At 32.8% G+C, this 22,116-nt stretch overlaps 1 protein-coding gene across 1 annotated transcript; it reads left to right on the top strand.

The window, feature by feature from the left end:
- The first annotated feature begins 5,784 nt into the window (after nucleotides 1-5,784).
- LOC123535047 (growth hormone secretagogue receptor type 1-like) lies at nucleotides 5,785-15,105 on the top strand. The gene is made up of 2 exons (XM_045317568.2): nucleotides 5,785-5,976; nucleotides 13,561-15,105. The coding sequence occupies exons 1-2, from the start codon at nucleotides 5,901-5,903 to the stop codon at nucleotides 14,595-14,597; spliced, it is 1,113 nt and encodes a 370-aa protein (XP_045173503.2). The 5' UTR covers nucleotides 5,785-5,900; the 3' UTR covers nucleotides 14,598-15,105.
- Nucleotides 15,106-22,116: the final 7,011 nt, after the last annotated feature.

Raw genomic sequence — 22,116 nt, 5'->3', positions numbered from 1 at the left:
TCCGCATAATAATTTTTGTATTAATGTATACAGCAAAATAATTAAAGAAGAAAGGAGAATACAGAGGAAATATTATCAATTCTCTTTAAGGGTATGTTATCGATGTTACAGTGTACATGATAAATACTAACAGCACTTCGGGTCTGCTGTCAACCCATGAAATACTATATTTTGAATCAGAATACCAAGAGAGCATATGCATGATTGCTACAGCAGGATTTGCTGTAAAAGTGCTTAATATTTTATATAGTTTGACTACAATATGAAATAACGTGCAATTCCGCTTTGAACATACACAAAAAATGTTTATATTTTCGATCTCTTATTTATCCATAACATCTAAACAAGTGACAGATATATCAGTTTAGCAAAGCCATGCATATTATAGTCCTCCGATGACTTTCGAAAAAGAGACAATGCATTTGCCTTTTGTATAGATACAATTAAAATATATTGTTTATATATCTATTTATCTGTTTTCGGTTGCTCATGCAGCTTGTGCATGTGTGTTCGTCTCAGCTAAAATAATCAAATTGCTTAATATTTTTGTGTTAACCATAACGTTCCCCGAAAGTTGTGGGAATACGAAAATGTGTAATACGAGGGTCATTCAATAAATAATACAACTGCCTAAGTATATCGGTTATTGAATGGATCTAAATCTGATGTAATTACGTTGCAAGATGTTTCTAAGTAAAGACATAGAGCAAGTATGAATTCATTTAATACAGTAGTATTTATCAGGATTTGTGGTATAACGCATTCACTAGGTCGACAGTCGCAATATTCTTATACTTAGCATTGGTAAAAATTGCATTTTCAGTTCTTAACAACATTTTCCAATGGTATGTTCATTTCCACATTTGTCTGGTACCAATGTTTTAACGGAAAAAGGAATCTACTGTTACATGATAAAAAGCAGCGCATTTTCTTCTACGTTGCAGAGCAACGCATTTACGTCTAAAATCATCAAATTTAATTTTTCTTGAAAATTCTTCGATTCTACCGCAGATGGTTTGATGTAAAAGCAAACGTAAATCTAAATAGAAAAGGATTTTCATCGGAAATATAGAACAATACTGTTCAATATAGTTCAATTCATTCTGCAATTTAGCAATATGCAACGGAAGGGGTTATTTGGACCATTTAAGGGCATGCTCTTACAGTGGCAAATTGTAAATCTAAAATGTATTGCTTCTACCAATGACACTATTTTTTTACACAAAATGTTTGCATCTCATTTTTATGGGACTTCCACCCACGATGACTTTGAATGCTCGTGTCCGGACAGGATTTGCAGGCATACGTTCGTTCCAACAGAAAGACGAAATTGATGGAATTCAAGACGGCCTATGCCAGAAGAAGAGATAGAGTAAATTTAATCACAGATTTATCAAAAAACACGTAAATTAGCAATTGTTGCATTATAAATTGCATGACCAGTATTTTTTATCGTGATCCATTTTTGCCTACCAGAGTAGAGGGAAAATTGGAGAATTTCAAAAATATCTTTAAGTAAGAGGGAAATTCCTATGATACTGACCTTAAAACAAATCATTATATTTCGATCACAATAAATATTTTATGCGGAATGTGACAAATTAGGTTATAGGAACCGAGGAAAAATCATTTCTAAAAGATAATAAAATGTACCTTAACTATTTACTATTTTGTTAGATATTTTTACCAATTTACACAAATGCAGGGTATAAACTGTGTATAAAGTATACTAAATTATATAATTACATAACTAAAGTAAATGTAGATTCTACGAAAAGAACAGTGACTTTAATTTGTGATTTTTTCTTGTTCTCTGAGGAATGAAAAGATTGGTTATAGTCAAGGTTGAAAACAGAAAATAGTATTTCCATCACAACAAATACTTTATACAGAATGTGACAATTTCGGTAATAGCAACCATTGAAATATTTTTGTTAGTTGAATAATTATTTTTACCAATTTTCAACCATGCAGAGTATAAACTATGTGTAAAGTGTACTTAAAGATATAATTATGTAATTAAAAGAAATATAGATTATATAAAACTAGCACTTGCTTTAGCTTCAGATTTTTTTCTCAGTTGTTTCTTCTTATTTTGGGATGAGTGAAACGAATGGTTGTAGTAACTCATTAACACCGAGGTCGGGTGGGTAAGGTCGCTGATCACTTTTCCCTTACCGCTGTGGGGTTGAATATAGAAACAGTGGAAACTCCACAGGTCGCTCAACACAACAAAAACGAAAATGTTGCAGGCACGGTTTGATTGAGCCTGTTCATGGACGATAGTGGAAATGCATGCTACCGTCCACGCCCTCTAGCCCCGGGCTGAGCAGAACTCTCACTTGTGATGCAGAACTTGTTCATGAGAGTAACTATGCTTGCGAAAAGTGCTTGGAGAGGCATATAGAATCTTTAGCCACCATGAAAACTTATAAGACGCCATATGACCTATAATTGTGTCTGTTGTGTTGGTGTGACGTTAAACCAAACCAAAACTCGTTAATTTAACGCTCATTTCTTCACTGATACTGCTTTATTTCTGCTTATTGTGATACTAGTAACTGTTTACTTTTACCTCACATGTATCTGCTCGTTACTTTCCAGTTTCTGAATATTTGTGCCTCCATACCTTCAAGCGTCTCATTAATGTGCCTCTGTACTTTACAGCGCCTTAATGAATTTGGCTCCATACTTGGAACACCTTTCCTAGCACTATGCGACTTAATAATTGTGTCTCGTTACTTTGCAGTTTCTGAATAATTGTGCCTCCATACCTTTCTTATTAATGTAGCTCCGTACTTCAAACACTATTTGAGAAGAAAAGGTATTCTCTTTCAATATGATACATGTAGTTGTTGATAAAGTTGTATTCATAAATATACCCATTTGCCCGTCTCATATTCAATACTTAATCTTTACGCGATAGTTTCATAATATATTTCAAATAACTAATTGTACATTACAAAAAAAAAGGGTATTTTAAAAAGTACACTAACATTTCAAAAGTATCGAGCAATGCTGTGAATCATTTTAGTTATCTTACAACATCAACCTAATTAAAAGAGTTATGCTAATGTGAGAATGCAACTTTGCTGAAAATGTTTGGAAATTCATAGAAGAATGGCCAACAACATCTTAACACAGGTGAATATTGATATCATTTGTTTTAAACTCACGGTACTTTTTGGATTATATGAACATAATCATACCTACCTTAATCTACTAATAAACACTATTTATAAAAATGAAATGGGCTATTTGGAAATACCGAATAAATTGCAAATTCAGTGATAAGATTCAATCAAGAACAAGTTTTAAGCGAAACCTTTTGCTAATATCTGTGATCAAATTAATTTCAACTTTTCTGATAAAGAGGACAACACGAGTTCCACGATTTTCAAACTTTTTCAAATGGTGTAAGGGAAGTATTTCATTTCTTACTCGTCTTATCTACCTTGTCATGTTCGCTTACGGACAAGCATGATTTAAAAGGCGACAATTGATACTGTTTGATGAAATGATGTTTTTTTTACATAAACATATGGTCTAAACGTACTTTTAAAGTTTGGGTAGCTGATACGCTTATGATTGTTACACATCAATGATATAGACCATTTGTTTCAGTACTACTTAAACATTTCTCTTGGAGATATGAAATTATATGTGTTTCATTTTATTAATGATGTAAAAATTTATTGCTTATATTACTATGTATAATTATATTGATTTATTTATTGTAAGGTTGATAGGCGAATGCTCCCCAACCCCTATCACGCCATTGACTGGGATTATGAATGGTGTAACCCCTTTCGAGGGCGCCTGAAACAAAAAGAGTTATGCCTGTTAAAATGTTACTGAATATTGTCTATTGTCCAATACCAACATGGAATAGAGAAAGTAGAAACATCATAGGTTACCCAACACGACAAAAACGAAACTGATCCTCCTATTCACAAGCCTATTTCATGAACTTGTAAATGATTAAGGGTATCGTATATTTTATATTTTCTAAAAATACTTCAATATATGTTGCAGATTCTGTCAAATGTTGTCCTTATTGGCTTCCAACATTGCTACGCTTCTGCAGATTGACCGATGCATCTAATTTATATGGTATAATAATACTGTTAAAACTTTGTGCAATCTTACTGAATTGATCATTTTATTACTATGTTGGTATGTCGGTTTCATCGTGCCAATAGAGAATAGCCAAAGTAGTGATTGCTCTGAATTTATTCCAATATATTCCCCATTTGCCTTTCTTTGAATATCAGATCAGTAATCCGCTTTAACCAAATTGATTTGACTATTTCTGGATAAATATCTTTTTTTAATGAGGTATGGAAGTCTCCACAATTATGCTCTAATGCATATATCACATAAGATAATCGTACTTGTCCTCATTTTCCCCCAAGCATAATTATCAGGAAATAAGACGAAGAAATATGTCTTCTATACCATCGCTTATTGCAGGAAAGTCAGATAATAGGACCATCGGTCATTAGGATGATACATGTTTTGTTTTTTTAAAGAAAGTTCATACAACTTGGTTTAAATTGCAAACATCTATTATGCACGTGCTACTCTCTCTCTCTCTCTCTCTCTCTCTGTCTCTCTCTCAAAAAAAAGTAACGTTCCTTAGGTAACCTAGCTGAAACATTATTATCATGAAATTTATAAAAAGGGAAAAATTAAATATTGTGGGTCCGTTGTAGAGCATTGATCTGAATGTTCACTAACAGGTAATTGTCTTGTTTAAGGATCTCTTATTTGCTGACCATGGACTGTCCATCTGTTTCTTAATTTATCACCTGTTTATCCAATATAAAATTCAATTGCAAACCAAAACATACAAAACATTTGGACAGTACAATCCATGTTTTCTTTTATATGAAATATTTTATTGTTTAATTTTAAAGTAGACCCATATATAATGTATTTGCTTAACCCACAGCGTGGTTCATTATATGATTTTTACTGAGGGCGGGGTAACATTTTCATTAAAATCGGATTTAACCAGAATACGTTTGAGATCAGGTAACTGTCTTTTGCACTTAATGATTTTGGTATTAGATCTATCTATATTATTTTCATAGTTGAATCAGAATTTCAAACTTTCATTTAATGTTTTAGAATTCAAAATAGCTCTCTATTTTTAGGATTATATGTAGAAATATATGGCGTTATTGTTTCTTCTTTATTTTCCTTTACTGATAATAAAGTACTCTTGGGTACTTGCATAGCTTTAATTAATCCTGTTTTTATAACATCTACAATTAATCCTGTTTTTATAACATCTATTTTAATCCTGTTTTTATAACATCTACAATTAATCCTGTTTTTATAACATCTACTGGGTAATTTTTTTAAATCAAATTAGATGCTAATTCTATTAATCTTGTGTTAAGTTTATTTTTGTCCGAAATAATAGTACAAAGTCTTGTGTTGAGCTAAACAAAAAGGAATATTAGTTTTAGTATGTTTAGGGTGACAAGACTTAAAATTTAAATATTGTTTAGAATCAGTAACCTTAAAGTAAATATCTGTGAAACTAAAATATCCAGAAACGGCAGACTACCGGCACTCTGTTGCATTTTAACACCCCCCACCTCTCTCTCTCTCTCTCTTTGTGCAACATGTTTATCGTTGAAGAATGATACTGTACCGACCTATGATTATATGGTACAGTATTAGCAGTTATATCGGAAAATATTACGTCGCTGGTGGATCACAGAGACCAGAAATCCAAATCAGATGTGATCGAGATAGATACTCAGCAACGTTTCCAAAGTTTTCTTACATTTGTATACTACATTAATGATATTATATTTTTCAGATTTTAGAAATAATGGTTGCAAGGATTGCACAGTAGGGCTTCCGAAAACTACAGGAAAAAATTCATGGAAAAAATGGAGTATCTATCTGACGTAAATGGAACTTGGAACAATGGGAGTAACATGACGTTTCTGAGCGAAGGTAATAGAAATACATCAATAAAATAACATTTTGATTAACACCCTTTTAAACTCAAACTCTTTTAAAGGAATGCATCATTTTCACTTTTGGACTTTTTAGCACGAAACCATGATATTTCTATATTCAGTTTTCAAAAATGAAAATAGCTAGTCAAGCATTACTGGTTGGCTTCTTTTCTACAAATAACTTTCAATAAACTGCAATCCTAATGTAACAAATGTGGATTCTGTAAACAGTTAATTACCCTATAAAATATTAGATATAATTCAAATGAGGTAAAAACTGCGTTAAAGATTCTTCAACGTCAAGAACAGAAAGTTCTAAATATTAAGATAATAAATCTTTTGTTCTTTTTTATCCATTTTACACATTCAATGTAATATAAAGCTAATGGCAAAGAATATTCATATTAAAACATGCAAACATCAGCATTTCTAAACATTGTTTCAATATTTCATTTAGTATATTTCCTATATGCAAAACAGAGAGAATAAAGTGATAAACGCAGTCTTAATCGCCGTTCTTCCAAATGATTTATAAAGTTATAAAGTTCTTTAAGATATATAGACCTTTTTACACAGAGCTATTTGCTTAGCAATGGGAAACAATTTTCGCGCATGCGCACTCTGCGTAGGGCAAAAAGACATGACTGCACAATATAAATTACGTTAGAGATATATTGTATTTTGCTCCATTCGATCAATAATGAGTTTGTTTTATAGTAAATATCCACCGAAGGACAAAGGAAAATATATGTAGATCTTTGCAAACCCACAGCTTTACCTAATTTGCATTATCTTTGATGAGTTTGGATTGATATTTTCCATGAATTCATAAAGTAATAACAAAGATTTTGTTTCATTTCCTAAATTGATATCCCATAACTTACCACGTGTCGAAATTAGCTTACATGATACATGAAATATAATTAAAAGACGAAGTTGAAAATAAAATGTTCAGTTAATAAAGTTCAGCCTTTGGTTTTGTATCCAGTTATACTCAAACTGGGATCGATTCATTCAGTATTCAAAAATAATTATCTTAAAATTGTTATTTTTTTTATTTTAATTGTTTCTTCGAATTTGAAAGATTTTTATTTGACATTATCAAAGTGGTTCGAATGGTGAATGCAGCGATCAGATTAAATAGAGAGAGGGCGGGTAGCGGGGAGGGGTATTGTACACTTATATTCTTTATCTGTTCTATTCTTCGCGGAATTCATTCAAGTTTATCATAATTATTCTATAAAATCACGGATAATGACTTCTTGCGCGATTTATTTTCGATATGAAAATGATCCAGCATGTAAACATAAGAAATAAAAAAAAATAGAGATTTATATCAGGTACTTCCCTTCAGTGTGTAGTTATAGTCATTGATTTGATTAATATCTTACGAATTTAGATTTTTGTAACTACATTTTCATCGTTTTAAAAGGAAATGTCCATTAAAGTTCCAGAGTATATTCTTATAGATTTTGAAATACTAGATTTCACGCGAAAGGTTTATTTTTTTGATTCACAAAACAGCTCCGCCACGTGATATATTAATCTGAGTGCGTTCTTTTAATGGCATTGATGACCGAAGGCATTAATGTATATCACATCAAAGCCATCTTATTTGCTTCAGTAACTTTTATGGTCCGCTCTAATTAGGGGACACTCTCGAAATTAACTTACGGTCTTGATTACCCAGGTGACCTATGTTTTATCATGTCAGTTGCATAATAACACAGTATTTACTCTAAGGGGTACCAAATGTTTAAAGACTGTATAGTTTTCACTCGGTTTATTTAAATTAAAACTGAGTGAAAACTATAAATTGCATAATAGTTACGCAATGATTTCCGGTATATCACTTAAAACAGCAACTTCAGTGGCAAGGAGCCGCAACACCGAAGTATGTAGATGTCATTTAAGGCGGAGAAAAATATATATAACAACTATTTGAAGTTGTGGGGAAAATAGATATAATGAAAAATATGAAATTTTTAAATGTAAGGAACAAGTTTTATATTTGTATGATGTGTGGAAGACTGGAAATGCTTGTTCTTTTCTGACGAAAATAAGAATAAAGCAGACTTTTCAGGTAAGATATGATTAATTAACATACAAGTATACTGTATAATAAATTACTTGACTGAAATTATCTTTATAATGGCAAAACAATTCGTAATATAATGATAATTTTATGTAGGTTTTCTTATCGTTGCGAGTTCTTTTGCCACACGTAAAGAGCGCATGCACGTTAAAATCAAAACATCCGCGGATTAGTATAGCAACCAATAACTTGTGTAAAAAACATCTGTAAAGAAATATCAGCATGCCATCTTGTTGAAAGTCTATATATAAGCGCGTTCTAGTAGTTTTGTACATACTGTATTTATTTCAAAATTAGGCCGATTTGAATGCAGTTCTGCACGTTTGATATACCGGAGGTAATGACGTAACGCTATTTTCTGGATAACGTAGAATAAAGCCTGGACAATGAAAATAGACATAGTAATTAATGGCAATACATGTACGTGTGTAAATTTAACATAAAAATGTGAACGTTACAATACATGTAAAGATAACACAATCTTTATCACGGGATTAAAATCCACATAAAATCTTTATTAGCAGATCTCTTTAATGATAAGTAGGTATCACAAAAATCATCACAGAGACATTCATATTTTATTTAAAAGATATCATATCCCAAACAGTATGTCACTGAATAAAATCAGTGTTTGGAATAAGAAGCGAAGGAAAAATATCGCGAGGGCGCATATACGCATCTGAAGACAATGCTTTTATTCAAGAGCAAATTACCGTTCGCGATATGTTATTTTCAATATTTTGATGCTAACACGTTATCAAGCATTATTATCTGAATCTCTGAAGATATTCGCCTGTTTTGGGCGGTTTTCTTTCCCACCACGCCGCTATGATGTTCGACTCTAAGATGTAATAATTATGACGTACAACCAGTGCATGTGTTGCCTATAAGGAAACAGTTTCAATCTTCTCTGTTTAAAACGGTAACAAAACTGGTAGTATTAGAATCCACCATATTAGAGGCAAAAATTAACAATGAATGTTTACCATAGTGATTTCTTCTTCGACCTACATTTCAGAAAACCTTTCATTCGCGAACATGTTCACAAAATTGTGATTTTCCTTAAGACACACATAATGAAAAAAAAAATTCAAATCAGTCTAGCAAATATCAAGTATACGATCATATTTTAAGTTAGAGCTTATAAATTTCATGTCTGTTGATAGCATGATGGCTTATTTCTGCCAACGTCGTCTTTTCATTCCGTTGTCTACTCAACCTTTTTGTCACGATTATTTTTTGCGGCCAATGTGATACACAAAACTACACGCTGATGTCGGTATCTTATTCGCACGCCTGTTCCGGCGAATAAAAATTACTAAAATAAAATGTTCTCTTTTTCGAGAGCTAAACAATAACGAAATTAACAAAAGACAATGAATCCAAAACGTCGGATTTTTATTGTATCTGTATTTCGCTTTCCAGTAAACATATGGTGTAAGTTATGGCGGAAGATTATTCCTTCTAGACTTAAAAGCTGCACCTTATTTATATGTATTTATAAGAACACATTGACATAAACTGCGCTAAGCTACCGATATCCCGAGCAAAATTAACCGCCATATATATTTCAGAGAGGTTGCAAAGTTCATTATATGATACAGCAAACAATCAATACAATCTTTATCCATTGACAACATTAGCCCCAGATCACACAAAATAATGCGAACAAAATGCTGATAAATCAGCATGTGATTCTGGTGAAAAGAACATTCAACGCGTTTTTTATGATTCTCAGATTATCTTCTTAATCGTATCTTCTACAGCTTTATAACACAATATCAATTGAGAAAGAGCGAAATTGATTCCATCAACAGAACCAAGTGTAACATTTTATAGAAGAAAGGAATTCGTATGATTTGCATTAATAAGATGGCCCGCAGTTTTTGATATCTCAAACATTAAGGACTATAAAATAGATACAGATTGAAGAATTATAATTTGCTGATAATTATAATTTTCAATACTGTCAATGTTTTGGTACTAAAATGTCACACTTTCATACTTAAATGTTGTTCTTATAAATATAAGCATGTTTTTTGTTTTTACTGAAATTTACGGAAGAGCAGGTACATGGTTATTAACTCAAAATGTCGTGATACTAATTCAACATTTCGACGTAGTGTCATGAATTTGGGAATATGTAAGTCTTATTCAGGTTCAGTGATCTCTCCTGCTAGTCGATAATATTCATAGAACAGTACTAAAGCAAAAAGTATTGACAACATTACTGTCACCCGGGCATCAGGAAAAAAAATTACTATTGGCCGGCAAGCAATTCAATCTGTTTTATTACATGACACAAGAGATAGATTTCGATTAGTTATATTTTAATTTTGACTGTATTCGTCGGAATTTAGAATAGTCAAATAGCACAAACTATAAACCGTCTATTTAAAGAAGAACTTGTGAAAAAATATAAAATATCAAAACAAAAATGATGAAGCGTGTAGCAATATCATATAATTAAGCTAAAAATGAAGGTGAACTATTGGATGTATACTTTATGCATGGTTTCTTTTCTTAAGTAAACACTTAAGTATGTGCTCGACTTGGTAAATTATATGATAAAAAATGGAAAATTTACGTAAAGCACAGTCTACAGGTATACAACCTGTTTAAAGGTTCAAAACTTTCTTAAAATCTTCAAAAAATGAAAAGAGCGCACTACCTGTTTTTATAAAGAGAATGATGTCAGTATACACTGTAAATCAGATTATTCGAGTTCTAAAATATTAAGATAGTACTGCACGTTCGGAACGAAATGTTTTCTACATTGTAGAGTTTGATTAAATTCTGACTTCAGAATATACATAGACATTTCAGTAAATAGAAAAGATAGGGTCGTGTGTTTGATTTTTGAACTTTTGAACGCACATATTTTGTATGAAAAGAGTGCTATATAAATGTGATATAATAATAATAATATATTTTTGCTAGATTGATTGAAAACTTTCCTCACGAAATGTTTCATAATGGGAGTCTAAGGGTAAATCATAACTTTCATATCATTTTCGGGAATAGATTTTTTTCTACAATGAAGATTTTAATGAAACTTCTCACAATTGTATGTAAACACATGGCCTTTAATGTGGTGAAATAAAATATATAGGTCCTTAGATGCTTAGTTTTGAGATATTTGACCATGATTAAAATGAACCGCACATTTCACGCTAATTTTAAGACATTATTTTGAATAATTTAACGTGTCAGATGTTTAAATATCATAGTTTTTACTTTAGAAAGATATTAACAGTGCCGTTATAACAAATTTACTAACAGGTTGTCAATAGTTCATAACATTTTCATTTCCGTACGCCGAAACCAGACTTTATTCTACGTTTTCCGGATAAATGACGTTACGCAATCACTTCTGGTTTATCAGCTGGTAAACGCTAAAAGAGTACATGTATTATTATAGACTGTGACTTAGAGTTGGAGCGCCGGTATAAATTACAGACTCCGGTATATACCGGATTAACTAAATTGAACGAAAAATATTCTTAAATATATATATTCTGTAACCATGGTGATACTAAACCCTAACCTTTAGTCAGTATATTATACATATTATACACTATATGCGCGTGGACATGCAAAAACATGCATATTTTTTGCCGTGCGCTACAATTGATAATCATTTTCGGGCATGCGCAGACGACCGCTCCAACTCTGCAATGAGTTACATCGATTATTATATGAACCCTGTAACTAAGAGATCAGTATGCGTTTGATTAAATATCAAAAGTAAAGGTTAATGGAAGAAACATGCTCTTGAAATTAATTTCTGTTGACCGTAAAATTATTGTACTGAGTGACATCGTATATTATGTGTGTTTTGAATAGAGAAATTAATTTTGCAATTTCTGTAGCGGTATATTATGAGTGGAACCGATCTGAATAATCTTAATCTTAAAAGTGGAAACTATTGATTTTGAATTTTCTTTTAAGCATATTTTGATAAAGTTGATTGATGCATTGCTTGAACATTTGTTCTTAATTTCACATCAGTGAAAGAAATGAAAATGTATGTAGTTTGATTATGAGACAACTTTCTTAAATATCATTTTAACCGCGACTCCTAAAAAGCTATATTAGTGCTTTAGTTATCATTTTAATTTCATTTTTTAGTTAGGGTAGGTTTTACAACCAGGCTTGAAAATTCGGTGTCTATAGGGGGCGAAAACTGCTTATTTGTCGTGTGTTCAAGGGCGAGTACACGAAGACACGACAAAAGAAGAGCGACAACACAAAGTTTTAATACCCGCCGACACAAAAAGTGATTAATACAAAAGTTCGTGTGTTCGCCCTTGAATTTTCGTTATTTTGCCTTCAATGTTTCGTGTCGTCGTGTGTTCGCCTCGAAAGTCGAAAGGCAAACACACACCCAATAAGCAGTTTTCGATCTTTCGTGTTTTCGTGTCTTCGACATTTTGACCCGCCGAAACGAACAAATAAGCAGATAATAATAATGTCAGAGTTTTACGTTTCAGTGGTGATATATTTTCAAATAAAATCCTTTACCAGTTGAAGACGTACTGAATGGACTGCAGTTGGACAAATAATTGTTCTTGAATTTATTATGTCTTCTGGAATAGAAAATACAATCCATCGTATTATTATTTTAGATGATAAAATTAAACCTTGTTAGGGATTACTAGTAGACAATAAAATATTCCTATTGTTGATTCCGGGCTTGTAAATATATCAAACTTGTCAGAAAATGTGCAAACCATGAACAATTTACCTTGTTTATAAACTGTGCTGTGAAAATAAGTTGTATCATATTGTAAAATCTTCTTTCAATAATAACCAGAGCTGTTAATTAATAATTATTATATTCAGGCTCGTGTATGATTGATTTGCAATTGCGAATCATAAAGTCCATTCATAATATATAAAGCTTTTCATGAATATTGGTGTATTTGTTGATATATGCGGAAGGCGGACTGTGCCCGTAACTGATGTTGTTCTATAATAATCATAATATCAGTCTCCTATAAGTTGTTATGTGTATTGGATAGATGTTTGTTAATTAAGAAGTAATTTATAGCAAAACCGTGTTTTAACACTATTCATACAAAATGGGCGGTTATACGTCGGGTGTAATAATTTCACGAGGGCGCACCATGTATAACCGCTCGAGTGTATACTAAATGGTGTTCAAACACGGTTTTGCTATGAATTAGTTTGATTCTAATATGTCTATTTGGATTCTTATATGTCTTGTATTGTAAAATTTAGTGTTCTATATGACACTTTTGTCTCGTTTATTTTAGTATTAAAACTGGTTTAAGCTGTGTTTTAGATTACCGACATAGTCTAATGGCTTTATTTCAACATTTGATATGATTAAGGTATCACGTCAATCTAGTAAATATATCAATATTTTGATATATTATTTGGTGCGTATGAAATGTCATATTAATTAAATTACGGATAGAAATGATGCATGCATATCTGCACGAATTTTCTTTATTTCAGACTTTCCAGTACCTGTCATACCCAAATGGGGTTTTTGGGCTAAATTTTTGTCCACTCCCGTCATTGTTTTGGTTGGAATTCTAGGAAATATGCTATCGTTCATTGTCATGAAGACAAAAACCCTACGTCATAAGTCGTATTCACACTACCTTTGTGCACTCGCTGTGTTCGATACGTTGACTCTTATCATTCGACAAATCGAAAGTGTTGATGAATACCTCGTGTCACACCAGAAGACAAGTGGTGTTTTCCAGCAATTCAGTGACGGTAGTTGTAAACTGTATAATTTTATCGTACATGTGATCACGTTAATGTGCTCGTGGCTAGTAGTATTTATGGCTGTGGAGAGACTTATAGCCGTATGCTTTCCATTTAAGAAGGTTTATTTTCGGAAAGAAACTGGTGCAGTAGTAGCAATTGGCATACTTTTTATTTGTGTGTGCTTGACGCAGTCATTTCGGTTTCTTATGATTGAACATGTTATGTATGATGATAAAAACAATATTCGAGATTGCCTAGCCACAGAGAAGCATGCAGAAATCTACACAAGTTTGGATGTTTATTTCTTTCTTTGGACACTCGTGTTTGTACTGCCCGTAGTTTTTATAATCCTTTGTAACAGTTTGGTGTTATTTCATATATTCAGAGTAAAAAAGGATCTGCAAAAGGAAGATAATTTTCTATCATATAGGACCGACAGGGCTCGTGAGCGGAAATACCGGAGTACTTGCATGCTATTAATAGTAACATTTACGTACATTATAACATTGTTACCGTTGTTTACACTCAGTTTAATAGTGGATGTAACAATTAAAGTTGGGTCTCTAGAAACTGCTAGGAACACATATGTTGCATTAAGACCCTACATTGATATATCTGTATCTGTCTCATTACTTAATTACGCTGCAAACTTCTTTATCTACGTTTTGTCTGGGAAGAGGTTCCGTTTTGAATTGAAAAACTTATTTATCAAGAAAAGGATAGTTAAACGAAGTTTTACTGCACGGAGCACGAGGACAGAGTTCTACAGACAGTAGTGTTATATACTTCCATGGCTGAATCAAGTTGTACTCCAAGTTCAAAGTTGTTTAATATTTGCCCTCTTTTACAAAAGTGGCAGTGATGATGATTTTATCATGGATCATATTTATCAATTTAATCAACGTCATTCTTTTATTGAAGCTTACACCACATTAAAAAGTAGAGGAATGAGAGAAGAACATGTTAAAATTTTCTATCTACGGAGTGGATAGGAGACATATGAGGGAAAAGTAAGTGATATTTTTCGGCGACGCCGTCTAAATTCGTTTTCGTTTACCTATGCCACAATCAAACTACTTGATTACGCATTATAGATAATTTATCAAAATGGAAGATTTATGCAACACCCTGCCTGATTGGACGAGAGTGTCAATTTCTTTCACTCTGTTGATTGTGCTACGCTGAGTGAAATGTAGACAAAGCGTTTATCCTAAACGACGCTGCTCACAGTTTTAAAGCTAACTTTGGCTCAGTATATTTAGCAACAATATTGATATATCTCAAAATAATAAGTAAGTTTAATAAATATGATAAAAACCTGTTCAAATACCAACATATATCAAATTAAAGAAAGAGCTGAATACGGTCTGCGTATCACATGAATAAGGGTGTGATATGAGTCTTTTATGTAGAGAAGTGCTTTTTAAAAGATTTTCCTTGTTACAATTGTCGTCTGTATATGAAAAGGTTTCTTGCTTTTGTGACTTATTCAATTTGCTTATTAAAATGAGTACTTGTTTGCTTTGATATATTTGTTACAAATTATTTAACTGATTTGTTATATATGAAGATTTTTCTTTAGTATGGTATGCAAATATTGAACTCAGTTGAAATCTGTTTCATTATATATATGCTATATAATGACTGAATCTCATTACACTGAAATGAAGGTACGTTGCATACAGTTTATCTTTGTGATATAACTACGGTCAAGCTTTGCTTATGAAACAGAAATATTGAAATAATTACAATTGTATGTTTTGCTTGACCTTCGCTTTTTATAGGCGTGACGTCATTGTCCAATGATTCACGAATAGCGAATATGCATTTGTTAAAGCGGGATCAGTTGGCCTATTTTAGAAATAAATGAAAATAATAAATAAAAAAATCCTTTAATTGATTTTTTCTCATGTATTCTAATCAACCTTGATTTGTAGCATCTTTATTAGGCCCGCAGCCAACTTTGTTCAGCTTGGACATTTGACCCTTTTTAGGGGCTGCTAGAGCTAAAACTAGAAATGCCTTTATACAGCGTCTCATGAACAGCTTGGTGGATCTTTGTCATACTTAGTCTGGAGCATCATTATAAGGTCCTCTTCCAAATTTATTTATATAGGAACTTGGGCCCTATTATGGACCACTATAGCTAAAAGTAGATATGCCTTTCTTCGCATTAACCACTAAAATATAATGGATTTTTATCAAACTCGATGTGTAACAATATCGTAAGGTCTCCTGCTATTTTGTTACAAATGGAGATAGGGACCAATTTAGCTAAAAATATAAACACGTTTAATGACCTATTCTCATGAACCGCTTCATGAATCTTCATCAAACTACTGCTGTAATTATTCGTCTAAGGATAAACGAAACAAAATTGCAACCCTACGAAACCTTTGCAAAAAATTAAAAGAGAACCATTTAAATTGTTAAAGTGCGGTGTTTAGTTTTGCAATTTCAAAAAATGTTAGATGAAAGATGAATGTTAGATGAAAAATTCATAAACTTCTTTCCTTATTACAATTCGCCGACCATCATTTTTAAAGATATTTCTTGTTCCATCTTTGTTTCCGTTAATATAACGCAATGTCTGTCAAGAAAAATGACATTTAAAATATATTCCGTTTCAAATGAAAATTGATCTTCTGGCATTCTTGTCAAAGGTTGGTGAAGACATTTACGTGTGTGAATGCGATATGATGGTTTGTGTATAATAATGCTACTTGATACATTATGGCGTGAAACTGAAATTGATGTGTATAAGAACTAAAGTTTTAATGATCATTCCTGTCCTTCTTAGCTATGGAGTGCGAGGCTTAATATCCTTTAAGAGCAGACTCAATAAAATAAAAAAGTGTAAAACCACAGGTCGCCCAACACGAGATAAACGAAAATGTTGCAGGCTCGGTCATAGACGGTAGTAAAAATACAAGTTACCGTATACACCCTCTAGCCCCGGGTTGAGCAGAACTCAACATTTGCACATGTTACTAGAATATAATTTAGAGCCATCCGCCGAAGTATTCATACGGCGATGCACATGGAACATTCAATGATGTACAGAGTGCAATTTCATGAAAAGCAGCGTATGGTCCCCAGATAAAATAATGGCTTTGCCCTAAACGAGAAAACAATGGGCAGAAGTAAACACACTGGAATCAAGAGAGGGGATATGTGGTTGTAGAGCCTGTTTATCACAGAAACTGCCAAAAGACACAATTAAAAAGCAGGCACCATTTATAATGGGGTGTTAAACAATACACAAAGCTTTTAAAGCCACTTAAGCCGAAATGTACAAGCTGAAATAATAAACAGTACTCAGTATGCTATTACTTTATTTGTTTGCATTTTATGTATTTTCATATTGATTTTATTGTACATTTCATTACAACTAAGAAACAGAGTCAATTAAATAGAACAGACTGTTTTATCTTGTTTGTCTTTGCTTCCAAACGATTATATTGCATATTATATTATACAATTATTCATGAACATAAATATGCATGATAGCTTGATCATAATTTAAGCCACAAGGAACAGACGATTTTGTGGAAGTAGACTCATTACAATTATCAATATTAAAAATTAATATATCATAACAATACGTGAACGTATTTCCAAGTACTTCTTAATCCAAATAAGTTTATACTGCGACGTAATTTACTCGAATCAGCAGAAATTGCATGCAATTTTTCTACACTACTACCGATAGTACCTTGTTCAAACAAATTGCATCAGTACTAGTACTTTTGTGAAAAGCTATATTTATACAAACTTATTTAAGATAGCTTGTGAAGCAAGTTCTACAACTTGTAATGCCCACCTTCGAAGAAGCAGGGGTATTGTTTCGCAGATATCGGTCGGTCTGTCGGTATGTCGGTCGGTCGGTCCGTCCGTAGGATGATACGGGAAATAACCTTGGTCCTAAGATCAAGAAAGGTAATATGGAGGTTTGTCATGACCAACAAATGACCCATACTGATTTTGAGGTCAGTCAGTAGATCAAAGGTCAAGGTCACAGTGAACCGGAACAGTTAAACCGTTTCTGGACGATAACGTGAAAACACTTGGGGTTAGGATAACAAAACCTAATAGGGGTTGATCATGACTAGCAGATGACCGTATAGCTTTTGAGATCATTAGGTCAAAGGTCAAGGTCAAAAAGACCCGGAATAGTCAGATGGTTTTCGGACGGTAACTTGAGAATGTTTCGGGTTAGGACAACGGAACGTTACAGGATAGGTTATTATGACAAGCCGATGGTCTTAATAGATTTTGAGGTCAGTAGGTGAAAGATCAAGGTGACAGTGAGCCGGAACAGTTAAACGGTTTCTGGATGGTAACTTGAGAACTTTGGCATAGGATCACAAAACTTCATAGGAAGATCATAACCGGCAGATAACCGTTATTTAGTTTGAGATCAGTAGGTCAAAGGTTAAAGACACAGTGACCCGGAACAGTAAAACCATTTCTGGATGATAATTTGAGAATGCTTGGGTCCTTGGATCACCAAACCTAATAGAGAGCTTGTTCATGACCAGCTAATGACCCCTATTGATTTTGAGGCCGGTAGGTCAAAGGTCAAGGTCACATTGACCAAGAACAGTAGCACAGTTTTGCCAAATAATAAGAGAATGCTTTGGTCTAAGATCAAATTTGATACGGAGGTCACATATGACTGGTAAATGACCCATAATGATTGATTTGAGATCAGTACGTCGAACCAGTATACAGTGACTAAATAATTATTGTTACTTGTGCAGTTACTTAATGCATGAAGAGAAGCATTTTGTATTCTAGGAGTCCTTGTTATAATTACTCTCGATACCTCATTCCTGATGGAATTCATCGCCATAATTATTTTTGTCTGATATTTACTGAAGTCATAACAAACTTGTCAACAGGAAAAATGCCACTCAATGCAAAATTTCCCAAAAGAATCATATCTAATCATATCTTCTATAGACTTCAGAATATATGTCTGCAAAATGCAACCATATATCCCACAAGTGTAGTCTAATACAACAAAATATCTTACATTGGTCAAACCGAGTCTGCATCATTTTTATTTCTGTCATGTTTGGCGACCTGTGGTTTTCTATTTCTTTTTCCTCAAATATATGTCTTTGTTATAGATCTTCATTTCCAGTTGAGTCACATGGTCAAATTATACTTATTAGGACCCCGCGGAAACCCTGTTCGTCTGTCGGTAAGCGAACGCAGTCTTGCCTAGGTCAATCGTATCAAAATGGCAATGGACATTGAGAAGACCCATAACTCTGCCAAGCTTACTTTTTACATTATCTGTCTTTATCAAATTAAGTTGTCTTGGCCATAAATTTGATATCAACATTGCATTTAAAGATATGAAAATTATATAGAAGTTTAAAATATCGTTCTGGTCACATACACTTAGTACATAAACTCGAAATAACGATGAGCCTTATACAATTTTCATGAACCCGACTAAAATTATGAGACATCCGCAGATGTAGTCAGACGGCGTTGCACAAGGAACCTTCAATGACACACGAAATGCAATTCCTTTAAAAGCGGCGTATGGTCCCCAGAAAGATAATGGCTTTGCCCTAAACGAGAAAATAATGGATAAAACTAAACAAACTGGAATTTAGAGAGGGATCGGAGGTTTTTCAATCTGCATATTACAGAAACTACCAAAAGACAAAATCAAAAGGTATGCACTATATTCATCTTATAAAGCGGGAGTATTAGAACAAACAAAAAAAGCCGGAATGTTCAAACCGAATAATTAAAAAGTACACAAACACAACATAAAGGTCTTGCTGAATAAAGAAGCTCTGAATAAAGGTATGGGGAGACCTTTTTACGACCTGCACACGGCACATACAACGCTATCATAATAAATTAGAAAAAAACACAGGTCGCAAATACGTCATGAACGAAAAAGTCACAGGCTCGGTTTGACTGAACCTGTTCATGGAGGTAGTGGAATGCAAATATAAACTTATAATGAGATCCTTAGGAATCAAAGAATGCAACCAAGCAAAATAATAGCAGACTCGGTTCGACTGAGATGGCATGACCAGAGGTACGAAAAACAATTTTAAAGATGCTTACACTTGTTATCAGCGATGTATTATAACCAAGTCCAAAACAATGTTATAACAAGAAAACTGCAAAACTTGGTATGACATGGAGGCAAATAACTTGGAAATAAGACACCTTAAGAAGATTTGTCGTGTGTTTAATACAATCTACTTCATTATTCATATATGTAGCTAATCTGCAGATAATAGAGGTAACAATTAATTATATCATGCATTGGGTTTCATACTTTTCAAACAAATGTAAGTAGAACTATGCTATTTAAAGATTCAAAGATTGTTAATTAGGTCAAACAACAATTTAGTGAATTTAAATGTTTTCATGATTCATTGAAGGACGATTACTACGAAAACGAAACAGGTTCTATGAGATTATCTTTTACTAATTGTTCTCTGTTTTGTAAAACTACGGAAGCGCGTCTTGTTGTCAAATCATTATGTTCTGTGTGACAACATATCTCCTTATTAAGATAAATGTGGTCCTAGTTACGAGCTTGTTAAGCCTAATACGTCATTTCTTTCCACTAAGTAGGACATAGAAAAGGTGAAAAAGGTATCTGTTTGTCTTTTGACGCAAAAAAAGCATAACAAAACGAAACAAAAGTAATGAAGAGATTCCAGGATTAAACCAAAGGCCTATAATTAGCAAAGTATGCTGCGACCTTCTACAACAACAGCCTGGCACGTAGACTGCTGTTCTGAAAGCTAATACAGAAGTGATGCAAAGCTCACGTGGGAAAATTAAACTAATGCAACAACCGACTTAGCTTGTCTGAGTCTATACAAAAGATGCAATAAATTATATAATATCCTTACAATCTATTCTGCTAATATAGTAAGTAAAACTGATATTATATCTAGAGGAAATAAATCTGAAAGATAACCAATCGGCTTATCAAAAAGAGACCCGCAGACAACAATTTGGCAATCATTCTGGGTGCAGTTAATTTTCGAACATTTTATACTGGTCTTTTCAGAGCTTAAAGCGCATATACAACATGATTTGTATGAATCCTTTTCATAAGCATTGTCTGTTTTTTTTACTACATTTTGCTTTATTTGCAACTTATATATCATTCTATAACTATCCATATTTAGTATCATGATTCTTTAAATTTTGACTTAAACATAGCATTAGGATATTAAACGTTTTTTGCAATCAATCAAAACATAAAAATATTAAAATGTGTGTTCTTAAAGTGGCTGACATTTTGAATATGGCAAATTTCCTATTGATTTTCACGATAAATTATAAATAAGATATGTTGAAAATTGAACTTTTAAAGAGAGTTAAATTTTGTTGCGCAAATAGTGAATCAAATCAAACAGTAGATATACACAGTTTAAATGAAAGCAACTTAATTCTGATGCTCTATTTTTATTGATGGAACTGATTTAACCTGACAGAGAAGCCTATAAATCTATGTTGAGATACAAAGTAGTTTCAAAGTAATTCCATTCTGTCAGGTATTTTCCGCATTTGATTGAGATTTTCACAGTTAGGAACAACTCTTATTATAAAATCATCTACTATTTTATTGCGCTAGGTAGTGTATGAAAATTATTATGTGGTTGAATACTCCCGTTTGTACAAAGAAAACCTTTAAAACCCACTAACAAGATTATTCCTATTTCTTTTTATAATTAGACAGATTAAGGTACCGATTTGTTCATGCATATGCTATGTAATTAATAATACTTAATTGTTTAACACTTCTAAATTGTAAAGAAGAAAAAAAAAACGGTTGTTTTAATGAAGGTAAAACAAGGACAAAAAACCAAATGGAAAAGCCACGTTATTTGATCGCACCTCGAAACAGCATTAGTGTATATACATCATTGATATATACACAGCCCTACACATATAGAAACATGTAGACAAAATACGATCTTGGAATTGTCAGTACAAGAGTTAAACCGGTTTGGCACATTCCCATATATTCTAGATACGGGTTGAACAGACTCAATCAAACCGAGTCTGCAATTTTCACTATTTGCCTTGTTCTCGGTGCTTCCGAGGGATCTACTTTCCAGATTTTTCTACGATAAATCAAATATTCGTCGTGCAACTCTGATCCAAATTGCAGAAAAATCTCTAAACTCAGTTACAATGTTATTTCCTTTTGGCAGGGAATCTGTATTGATTGGGATTATTAGAGAAATAATACGGATATTGCAACTGCTACACTTGCAATAGAATAATTGCTGG

Source organism: Mercenaria mercenaria, chromosome 12, assembly GCF_021730395.1.
Source record: "Mercenaria mercenaria strain notata chromosome 12, MADL_Memer_1, whole genome shotgun sequence".
Taxonomy (NCBI): Eukaryota; Metazoa; Mollusca; class Bivalvia; order Venerida; family Veneridae; genus Mercenaria; species Mercenaria mercenaria.
Note: the sequence above shows the minus strand (reverse complement) of the source record. Positions and strands in the feature narration are given on the sequence as shown.